This window comes from Somniosus microcephalus, chromosome 1, assembly GCF_052327205.1.
Source record: "Somniosus microcephalus isolate GS21.2 chromosome 1, FLI_Smic_1.0, whole genome shotgun sequence".
Classification (NCBI taxonomy): Eukaryota; Metazoa; Chordata; class Chondrichthyes; order Squaliformes; family Somniosidae; genus Somniosus; species Somniosus microcephalus.
In genome coordinates this window covers 395,065,121-395,077,250 of record NC_140987.1, presented here as the reverse complement: position 1 = coordinate 395,077,250, position 12,130 = coordinate 395,065,121, and the positions used below count along the sequence as shown (strand labels likewise).

Here is a 12,130-nt window from a genome sequence, read left to right as displayed (position 1 = left end):
AAGGTTGCCTGCAAGTGGTGGTCATCGACCATGCGGTCCATCTCCCTCTGAAAAACCGAGACCCCATTCGTCACCCCAAAGGGGACTCTGAGGAATTGGTAGAGGCGTCCGTTCGCCTCGAAGGCGGTGTACGGGCGGTCCTCTGGTCTGATAGGGAGCTGGTGGTACGCTGACTTGAGGTCGATGGTGGAGAACACCCGGTATTGGGCGATTTGGTTCACCATTTCTGATATGCGGGGTAGCGGGTAGGCGTCTAGTTGGGTGTACCTGTTGATCGTTTGACTATAGTCGATCACCATCCGTTTCTTCTCGCTACCCCTTACCACTGCCACTTGGGCGCGCCACGGGCTGTTGCTGCGTTCAATAATGCGCTCTTTCAGGAGCCTGTCTACCTCGGTCGCGATAAACCGCCTGTCCTCCCAGCTGTACCTCCTGCTTTTGGTCGCTATTGGCCGGCAGTTAGGGGTAAGGTTCGCGAATAGCGAAGGCGGCTTTACCTTCAGGGTAGCCAGACCGCACACTGTGAGGGGCGGCTGGGACCCACCGTACTTGAGCGTGATGCTTTGGTGGTTGCACTGGAAATCCAGGCCCAAGATCACGCTCGCACATAGGTTCTTCATGATTAATACTTTAAAATTATCGTATACAGTTCCGTTAACGCCCAATTGTACCGTGCAGTAACCCAGAATGGTCGATGTCTGGGTTTTATCAGCCATAGAGATGGTACCCTGAGCAGGGACCACCTTTAGGGAGAGTTGCTGTGCCAGTTCAGGGTGGATAAAACTCTCCGTGCTTCCACTGTCAATTAAACATTTAACCCGGCACCCGTTTACCTCGATGTCCACCATTGATTTGGATAGCGGGTGCGGCCTGGTCTGGTCCACTGTGACCGATGCCACTGTAGGGCCCTGATCGATACAAGATGGCGTCCACGCTGTCTGCTCATAAGATGGCGGACCCCACGAGGTCGGGCAAGATGGCGTCCAAGATGGCCGCTCCCACGGCGCACACGCGGCGGTGGCGGGTTTTCCGGCGGTTGGTTTTCCGGCGGGGTTCCCTCTGCACACCTTCCCGAAGTGCCCCTTCTTACCGCACTTAAAGCAGGTGGTGCCTTTCGCCGGGCACAGGTTTCTGGTGTGTTTTGGCTGCCCGCAGAAGTAGCAGTTGGGTCCCTGACGCGTCGCGGCTGTCGTAGGGCTTCTGGGGGGAGAGCGGGGCCTCGCCGGTGTCGGGCTGCCGGGCGGGGAAGATGCCTTCCAAGATGGCGGCGCCCTCGGTGCACACGTGGCGGCGTGGACGGCGCGGGCTGAAGAGTAGGCGTCCGAGTTTCTCTGGGCCACATCCAGGGATCGCGCGTTGTCCGCAGCCTGTTTCAGGTCCAACCCCGTTTTTTCCAGCAGTCTTTGCCGGATGTAAGTGGAGCTGAGGCCTGTGATAAAGGCATCGCGAACAAGCTCGTCAGTGTACACTGCGGCTTTTACATCTCGGCACTTGCAGTCTTTGCCAAGCATTTTCAGGGTGCTTAGGAACTCCTCCACCGATTCCCCAGGTCGCTGTGCGCGAGTAGCGAGCAGATGCCTAGCATACACCTCATTCGTAGGCTGCTGGTAATGCGCCTTTAAGATGTCGCAGGCGGCCAGGTACGTATCGGCGTCTTGGATGAGGGGGTAAACCCGGTGGCTTACCCAATTCCGCAGAATTCCGAGTCTCATCCTCGCAGCGTCCGTAGCGTCTTTGACGGCTGCGGAATTGTCCAGGAAGAATTCCATACACTCAAACCAGTGTCCGAAGCGTGATGCGTCCGGAGCATGTTGATCCAAATCCAAACGTTCGGGTTTCAGGAGTTGATCCATAGTGTTGAAAAATAAGTTAATAAAATTGATGTGCCTCAATAATTCCGAGACTCGATGTTAGCGAAACAAAACAAGGCTTTTATTAACTTAGAAAGTAACACGTAAGAGAGAGAGGTATATTCCTTCTGGAGACTGAGGCCAGACTGAGCTAGCTTACAAAAGGGGCCAGGTATGGGCGGAGCCCTACACACACAGCACATTCCAGCACATTCCAATAAACAATACAATGAGGACTGGGGGAAGGGAAATGACACTGAAACCGACCACAGTCACAGGCAGTGATGAATGGAATATTTCATCACAAGGCCATCAGTTCAAATTCCACCATGGTGAAAGTGAATTTGATTTTTTTTGTAGGCTTGCGCTAGATAAATGACCATGACGGCTAGATTGTCTTAAAACCCAACTACTTCACCAGCATTCTTCAGGGAAGGGAACCTGCCATCACTACTCAGTCTAACCATCTCTGGATATGCCCTTTCCTAAGGCAGGATAGACCCATGAGAGGTCAGTCGGATGGGTATGGCCTTGTGAGCCCTCAACATTGAACTATTCCTTCAGGTCAAACAAGGTGAAGGAAGCTCCTACATAAGAACTAGGAGTAGGAGTAGGCCATACGGCCACTCGAGCCTGCCCCGCCATTCAATAAGTTCATGGCTGAACTTCTACATCAACTCCACTTTCCCGCCCAATCTCCATATCCCTTGATTCCGAGTGCCCAAAAATCTATCCCTCTCAGTCTCGAACATACTCATCGACTGAGCATCCACAGCCCTCTGGGGTAGAGAATTCCAAAGATTCACAACCCTCTGAATAAAGACATTTCTCCTCATCTCAGTCCTAAATGGCTGACCTCTTATCCTGAAACTATGACTCCTAGTTCTAGACTCTCCAGCCAAGAGAAACAGCTGTTCAGCATCTACCCTATCAAGCCCTCTAAGAATTTTATACATTTCAATGAGATCATCTCTCATTCTTCTCAGCTCCAGCAAATATAGGCCCATTCTATGCAATCTCTCCTCATAGGACAGTCTTCTCGTCCTAGGAATCAATCTTGTGAACCTTCATTGCACCCCCTCTAAGGCAAGTATATCCTTCCTTAGGTAAGGAGACCAAAACTGTACACAGTACTCCAGCTGTTGTCTCACCCACGCCCTATATAATTGCAGCAAGACTTTCTTACTCTTATACTTCAAACTCCTTGCAATAAAGGCTAACATACCATTTGCCTTCATAATTGCTTGCTGTACCTGCATGATAGAGAAGGTACAATGCAGATTTACTAGGATGCTGTTTCTATGAGGAAATACAAATACAAAGAAAAACCTGAAAAAGTGGGGATGCTTTCGTTAGAACAGATGATTATGGAATGATTTGATAAAGATGTTTAAAATTATGAAAGGATCAGACAGGGTAGATCGAAAAAAAACTGTTTCCAGTTGTTGAGGTGTATAGAACAAGGGGACAGCGATGTAAGAGATTTAGGGTAGAGAGCAGAAGAAACTTTTTGTTTTATACAGAGGGTTAACATAGAAACATAGAAACTAGGAGCAGGAGTAGGCCATTCAGCCCTTCGAGCCTGCTCCGCCATTCAACGAGATCATGGCTGATCATCCAAACCCTAGCACCCGGTCCCTACACCAACAGCCATCCCACCCAAGCCCTATCCCCGTAACCCTGTAACCCCACGTATTTAATCCCCCCCTAACACTAAGGGCCAATTTTTTATTTAAAATTTTTTTTTTTTTTTATCATGGCCAATCAACCTAACCCGCACATCTTTGGACTGTGGGAGGAAACCAGAGCACCCGGAGGAAACCCACGCAAACACGGGAGAATGTGCAAACTCCACACAGACAGTCACCCGAGGCCGGAATTGAACCCGGGTCCCTGGCGCTGTGAGGCAACAGTGCTAACCACTATGCCACCGTTGTGAGGCTGTGGAATGCATTACCGGAATTCATGACTGAAGCAGAGAAGTGGGTCACCTCGGGGTCCAGCCTAGGATGGGAGTCTGGGTCTGGACCCCTAAAGACTGTGTGGGGAGCAAAATTTTTGAATTTTTAAGATTTTCTCCTAACCCATGGCCGTAATCAGCAACTCTGGATTAGGTCAAGGATGAGGGATAAAAAAATCAGAGTTTCTGTCCTGGTAACTGTCTTATGGCCCCTGCTGGAAGTGCATTGAGTGACCATTGGGTCAGAATTGGACTCAGTTGTGATGCCTACCACATACTGAACGTCCCATCAAAACTCACTGCTCAGTACAATACATGAAGAATGATCACTTGGGTTAGGTTAGCAGAAACTATTACTGCTGTGGAAAATTAATCTAGCTTGAGTTTTTGTCTTTTGAGGAGAAGAGAGATAAGGGGAGAAAAGGAAGGTTAGTATTTATGGAAGTTTTGGGACGTCTCATCTCTCACACTTTGGTGGCATTTCCTCAAACCAAAACCCATGATTAGAGCATCTCATGTTCCTTATTAGTCAACTGAAAAAAATGGCCCGGAATTTGTAGTTGTAATGACAGTGAAACTGTCAGCATTTGCCATCATTACTGTGTAAAAATGACAGCAACTTCTGGCGTCCACACATGCGCAGTTAAACACGGAAGTTGCTGTCAGTGATACCCTGCTCCTCCACAGGGTGCGCTGTTGCAGTCTTTGCAGATGCAATCAACACAGAATCAGTGATTTGACGTGAACTTCAAAATTTTTCACTCTATTCTCATTGTAAGAACTATTGAAAATGTTAAGCCTTGTTGAATGAGGTATAACTGAGTTTTTAATGGCATAGTAAGTCATAATTACTGCTGAACAACTTCTCTGGCCCTGAAAGTGTGGCGTGTCATTTCCTCACAATAAGATTTTTAAAATAATAATTTTTTTGAATGTTTATGATATTTCAGCTTCTACCTTAATCTCATGTATATGTCCCAATCTTTATTTCACTTTCTGTAAAATGATTAAAAATGAATTATAATCGGTGTTTTTTACTTCCTGGTTTGCTGTCTGTGAGAATTCTTTAATTTGATTGGCTGATCAGCCTGCTTGATGACTTCACTGTTGCTGGATGCCACAGATCCCCTACAGGTGGCGCCAAATTGAAAATCATGTCGGAATAGGGGAAATCGATGCTCTAGAGCCTGCTCAGATTTTGTGAGTAGATTTTTCAGGTCAGCAGTGAGCGCCATTCCTTTGCTGCTGACTGCAAAATTCGGGCCAAGGTCTTTAAAAGCACACTATTGTCATTGATAAAATCCTTTTGTTTGGCGAGGGAGTGTTATAGTATCATAGAATAGTACAGCACAGAAGGAGACCATTTGGCCCATCGAGTCTGCGCCGGCTCTTTCGAAGAGCAATCCAGTTAACCCCACGCCCCCGCTTTTTCCCCATATCCCTGCAATTCTTTTCTCCTTCAAGTATTTATCCAATTCCCTTTTCTGCCATTCAATGAGATCATGGTTGATCTGTATCCTAACTCCATCCACCTGCCTTGGCTCCAAATCCCTTAATATGCTTGGCCAGCAAAAATCTATTAAATCTCAGATTTACAATCATGAAGTGAGCTAGCATCTACTGCTTTTTGTGGGAGAGATTTCCACACTTCTACCACCCTTTGTGTGAAGAAGTGTTTCCTAACTTCTCTCCTGAATGGCCTGGCTGTGATATTAAGCTTATGTCCCCTTTACCTAAGCCTCCCCACAAGCAGAAAAAGTTTCTCTCTATCTGCCCTTGTGCACCTTTTGTTATAATGATGGCACATGCAGGTGACACAATTATGTTTTTCCATGGAAATTACATCATGATTTCTTGTGTTTGTAGAGAGATAAAAACAAAATGTCATCCACCTTCTTCTTTAGACTGTGCCCTTTTAAAAGACTGCCTCAGTTGCAGCTACATATGCCCCTGCTGAGGTTAGACAGAAGAAATATTGAAGGAGGCTGACACAAATGGACAGGCCTCAGCTGGACCCCAGATGTGCCATCTTTGAGAGGGGGAGGGGATGGATACAGCTCCCTAGGCACTTAGGAGCAAGGTAACAGAAATATAACCTACAAGTAAGGGGTCATGCGCCTTGGGGGTGGTCTGGCAGAAAACAACTTTAATGTTTCAAATGTCTAGCTAAATAATTCTATGTATGCACACAAATGAAACTGGAGAAGCAAATGTTCTCCTTTATCAAGACTGATGATCATGGAACTGGTGAGGACTTGGTTGAGGAGATGAGTCACACTTATAGAAGAGCATTAAAAAAAGCACAGGCTGTTCTCAGTGATGATCAAAACAAATGTACGACTTATTAGTCTTCTATAGAGTGAGCCTCAACAGTCCAATTTATCTTGTGAACTCTTTCCAGATGCAGTGGCTCTGTCAGAAATATTTATGGCAGATATAGAAAAATAAAAGTAGTCTCATTTATCCATTCTGTAAGCTCCAATGAGCTGCTCGCCTTTCTAATTCTTTCCGAGATTCGGTTTGTCTGTCAAATGCTTTCTGTTTTTTTTCCCAAAGGGACACTTTCTTCACAAAAATAAATGTTTGGCATTATTTTTGTTCTGGGAGTGAGAAGCATCAGACTTCATTTTATTCACAATGTCATTACACACCTGTGACATGGATGAATGTCACTGTTATTTTCTATATAATGGTGCTAATTGAAGAGGGAATTTGATAGATTTTTGGCGGAGAAATTGATTGAGAAGTACAAGAGATGATTCAGAGGTATGAGTCACAGAACAGGGTATGACATTTATGATCTTTGGGACTGACCAGATGGACTGTAATTTTCTATTTTGATCTGGTATATTACTATGTTTCTACATCATTAAATGATGTGCTTTTAAACAAAAAAAATTCTGAGGTCACACATAGCATGGGTCAGATAAAGAGTAAAGCTTCCTCGACATTCTTAAGCATTTTCCGATCCCATGTAGCCTGGATTAATTACAAAGTAAAGCAGCCTTTGCACTGTTCATCAAGCACTCTCAGCCAGCAGAAGAAGAGTGCACTTTCATCCCTTACTGTGACTGGATTCAATCCAAGATCCCAGACATGCATGTATCACAATTTCCTGGACAATCATTCAGAAGTAAAGAGATCAAGGGTTACACCTCAAGTATTTCTATATGGCTTGATGATTTTACATGGAATGGTGCCTAAGGTACTACTTATACTACATCCTTCCTCGGCTCCAAATACATCCTACAGTCTGTGTCCCCCACTGCCAAGTTGCTGTCAGCAATTGCATGACTATTGATTCTAGGCCTTGCTGAGCCTGCACTACAGCTTGGGATTGAGTTGGTACGTGTTCTATATGCTTTTGGAGACACCAAATTACCAATTGGGATTACTTTCTTTAGATCAGAAACTGCTTTGTATTCAGCTCAGAAAGGCAGCAGAGCCTCTCTGCAATTAGACGACTGATGGGTACCAGCGGACAAGTGTTTTGTCGAGAGGAGGCGTGTATCTTGTAGAGAAGGCATGGAAGGTGCTGTGCCCAGTGTTTATGTATTTTAAAATAAAAGTGAGTAATGCCCATTATATTTGAAATTTGAGAGGGTGTTGTCAGGTTTGCTGGTGAGAGATCCAGGAACAAGTGTTCTCTGAGTCTTCTGGATGGGTGATTAAGTGGCACAATGAATTCGGCACTGACCTTTCACCGCTGAAAAGCAATGCACATTATACTGTTACTGTTAAAGTGAGAAGTTGGAAATGACGCCTACAACTAGCAAGTGCATTCACCTCCATTTTGTTAGATTAAGTCACTTGAAGTGAGAATTATGCTGTAAGTGATAGTATACCAAAGACTGCTAGAATAGCAGGAAGGAGTTACAATTAACATAATGAGTTCTTTATTGATGAGTCATAGACCAGCTGAAGTAATGAAAGAAAAGGAAAAAAATTTGCATTTATACAGTGCTGCTTCACATCGCAAATTTCTAAAGCAATTTATACACAGTAAATTACTTTGAAGTGCACTGAACTGCTATATAAGCAAGTGTGGCTGCCATTTTGCATACAGCAAGATCCCACAAACAACAATGAAATGATGAACAGTTAATCTGTTTTTGGGTGTGGGAGCGATATTGGCCAGTGCAAGAGGAGAAATCCTTGTTCATCTCCAAAGAGTGCCATGGGATCTTTAGCATTTGCTTGAACTACTGGAACAGGCAGATAAGGCAGATAACACCTCATCCAAAGGATAGCACCTCATTCAGCAACCATCAGTATAGCACCGTTGTCTAGATTATGAGCTCAAATCCTGGAGTGGGATTTAGAACTCAGAGGTCACTGTGCTACCAACTGAGCCAAGCTGACAAACTCCAAACTCTAAAATATACCTATGCAGAGGAGAGTTGGAGATGAAATTCCTCTGTGTGCTATGTTTAGTGCCAAGTAATAGGTTAACATCTTCTTTAAATGGTGCATTCAGGAATTAACAAACTGGTTAATGCATGCATGCCTAAGAGTACCACACAGAGAAATTTCAAGCCATATATTTTGTACTAGGAGGTTGTAATACCTCAGTGTTAGTATTTTAAATGAAAAACTTAGGTGACAACCCACAGTGCAGTACACCAACAAAGTTGAAAAGAGTAGGAGGGAACATCATATAAGCCATTTAGTATTCATTAGGTAATGCTGTAGAAAGAGGGGTTGATATGGAATTCTACTGGTGAGGGAGCTATAAGCAATGTGTGTTATAGTGATGGGTGTGTTACATGGAGGATTTTTATGCTTTCTCTGCGAGGTAGTTGTAAACAAGGCATTTTATATCAAACAGTAGGTGTATTTGGAGCAGTTTAGTGAGTCACCTGTTATTGGACTTTAGTACATTGTGCAGGTCAAACCTTTCAAAATTGCTTTTCTGGAGAATTCATGCTTCTCTACAACTTGCTAATTAAGGTACTTAATTATTTTAAAGATTTTTTTTTCCCACACAATAATCACCGACTTGCCACAAACAGAGCAACAACCGCCAATCATTAGCTGAAAGAAGAAGCAGTCTCTGAACTTGGCAATCATAGGCCCCTTTATAAATTCACACAGCAAATCATCATTTGTTATGAAAGCATGAGTGGTTCATTCAATCTCCTAGAAACCTTATCAACTTGTTAGCAATAAATCTCCTTTCTTGAGGAAGATCTGGGACCTCCAGTTAAGTCTTCATTTCCCACCAGAAGTGCAGACAAACTATAAGCTAATGAGGAAACAAACCATGAGTCAATAATCCATTAGTGGCCAGCTGATTAGTATTTCAATCTACAACACTGCCGTTGGGTCTATGTGCTGCCTAGCTCACTGCAGTAAAATTCCACAACTCACTTGTTTGCCGTAGTTTGTGCCACAGCGAGATTAGCTGAGTAGCTCGCTAGCATAAGAACTCACTCACCTCCACCTGTTGGCAGATCTGAATGAGTCTGCCCATCTGTGACTCCAGCTCAGTGTTCCGCTTCACGAGATTCGTAAGGTTAGCCTCCAACGCTTGCTGTGGTGAGACAAGAATTAGCCATGAGTTTTCAGGTGTTGATATGTCCTTCCATATTAGCTTTTTTATGCTCAAGGTGAAGGGTGTTAGCACAGTCTCAATTTCAAGCATGTTGAATCACAATTAAGCAATCCCAGATCAAATAAAATAGTCATCTGCAAAGTAATTCTACTTTGCCCCCAATTAATGTACCTTAGCCCAAACTCAGAAGAATATCCCTCTATCTGCACCAATCGGATGCTTCCACATCCATATGGTGTATTGTTAATTAGGGTCATGGTGTGCAGTGGACTCATGTTCACCAGCAATTGGGTTGAGATGGCCCAAACCCATTTGACATAGGGACCTTCTAACAACAGAGAGGAAACCTTCATCCCATCAATCTGGGCAAGATTCAACAAAAGTTTCAGAGTGGAAAGGATAGTGCCTAACCCATTATGCCACCCAATCCATCTTTGACTTAGATTTAATTTAAACATCAAATCCAAAGAAGGTGGATGCAGCATGTTGAATCCTTAATGTGCTCTGCCATTATTATTTTTTTAGCCATGTAGAGGGACCTTTTAGAAAATGTACCTTTTACACAGCATTAGTGACCATCATCTCACTTTTATTCAAATAGTTTACGGAGAATAATGGATAGTGGAGGGCAGTTACAGGGGTATGTGAAATCCCATGTTGGTTTAGTCCCCATATGAGTGAGCGGCACATCCATCTACCCTCTAGTCTGAGTACTATTTTACTTGCTAGCTGTCTAGGGGAAGCTGACAACTGTACACAGGTGATGAGATTCTAATGAACAATGGAATCTGCATCATAGGTGTGAAATATCAACCAAATGCAGAAATTACAAAGACATTTTGAGCAACTACTGAGCGCTCAATATATAGTCAACTGCATTCCCATGCTACACAGTTTCATTAGGCCAAACTCCCCTCATTCACTCCAACAATGCAGAACCCCTTCATTGATTATTGCACTGAAGTGTCAGCCTAGATTATATGCTGGTTTTCTGGTTTATAGGATCTATACAGTTTCTTCATACACTGAGGATTGTATGCAGACTGACTTCCACCTCCTACCTATCTTCAATACCGAGATGAATTTCCACACACCAGTAAAGGCATAGATGGAGAGAGAAATGCAGTTTGTTTTGTGTATATTATAAGTTTTAATTCAGAATCACACATTATGTACATAATTTAGAACACATTGGCCCAGATTCTGCAGTGGGTAATGACGGCGAAACTGTCAGCGTTCGCCGTCATTACCCCTCTGAAACTGACCGTAACTTCAGGATTTAGCGCGTGCGCATCTAAATGCTGAAATCCTGAAGTTGCGGTTAGTCATTCACTGCTCTGACACTGGCTGTGCTGTGGAAACCCCCCCCCCATAGCCGGCAATCAGTGGAACTGACGAAAACTTGAGCTTTTCCATGCTAATATCTCTGTCAAACACCCCATTAAATGTTAAGCCTTGTTGGGATAGGTGTAACTGGGGTTTTAACAGTGTATTTAACAGACTGCTAAACAACCGTTCTAGCCCTGAAAAACTAATTTTTATATTTGTGGAATGCCAAATTTCTCCATTATGGTAAAAATTACTAGATTTAAAAAAATTGTTTTAAAGTTTATTCATGGTATTTCAGCTTCTACCTTAACTCCATGTGTGTGTCTCAATCTTTATTTCTCTCTCTAACATTTTTAAAAAGTGCAGCTAATCAGTGCTCTTCACTGCCTGGTTTGCTGTCTGTGAGAATTCTTCATTGTGATTGGCTGCGTAGACAGCTTGATGACATCACGGCTGCATTGTGCTAGGAATCCCCTATTGACAGTGCTACACATGTTGAGAAACCTAAAGTTTTCACCACAGAGAGCGCAAGATCTCTGTGGGCAGCTTTCTTCAATATCAGTGGTGGTTGCTGTCGTATTGCCGCTGACCACACATTACAGGCTGTAATAACAGTGGCTGCAAATTGATCACATCACTTTGCACGTTTCGGGAATGTCGGAAACAGTGAAGGGACAGTCTGTTCAATTTGAGTTATTGAGTTATAAAACAGCTGACATAAGAGCCCCTCTGGAATGCTGACCTGGCAATATAGTGTCCTGCAGTCTTCATTTCAGCAAAAATATGACTGAATATGATTGGATTGAATGTGATTTAGTAAGAATCAATAAGCACTAGTTTGAGATGCAACCCATGCCTGGTTTGTTTTCATCTTTCAAACTCAATAACATTTGGCATTGTTCCTAATATATAGTCAATATTATTCTATCTATTTCTTTAAATCTATTTAGCCATTATTATATAGGCCAGTCATGTCACTGGATTAGTACTAGCTCGCTAAAGAGAAAATTGCATTTGCAATTTTAATGCTGTGCCAAATGTTACACTTATAAAATACTCTTAATTCATTAGTACAAGTACTTCTACCATCAGTGATAGACCTGCAACCACCACTATAGAGTTATATAGCACAAAACGTTTTCTCCAGACACAGCCAAAGTTCGAGAAGATATTGTAGAGTAGATTTTCCAAGTCCTCGCACTCAATGAAGTACCTCGCATGCCTTGAATGAGGAATTGGAAAATCTACCCATGAAAATTTACTGAAGTTCTAATGACAATGCTATGGGGGTTTACTAACTGCAGCATAGGTGGCATGCTTCAGTGTGGTGTTGGGATAACATACCTGAATTACGTCAGAGATTCTGCTGGACTTCCAGTGAGAATCTAGTGGAACCCATTGGAAAACAGCAGGGAGCCTGTTATGCTGGGTCCCCAC

At 43.5% G+C, this 12,130-nt stretch overlaps 1 protein-coding gene across 1 annotated transcript in view; it reads right to left on the bottom strand.

The window, feature by feature from the left end:
- LOC147125122 (putative E3 ubiquitin-protein ligase MID2) overlaps positions 1-9,469 on the bottom strand; it is a 72,555-nt gene extending 63,086 nt beyond the window's left edge. The window contains exon 1 of the mRNA XM_085997685.1: positions 9,248-9,469. Coding sequence (XP_085853811.1) covers positions 9,248-9,454 — 207 coding nt within the window. The 5' untranslated portion in view covers positions 9,455-9,469. The remainder of the gene's footprint in view (positions 1-9,247) is intronic.
- Positions 9,470-12,130: the final 2,661 nt, after the last annotated feature.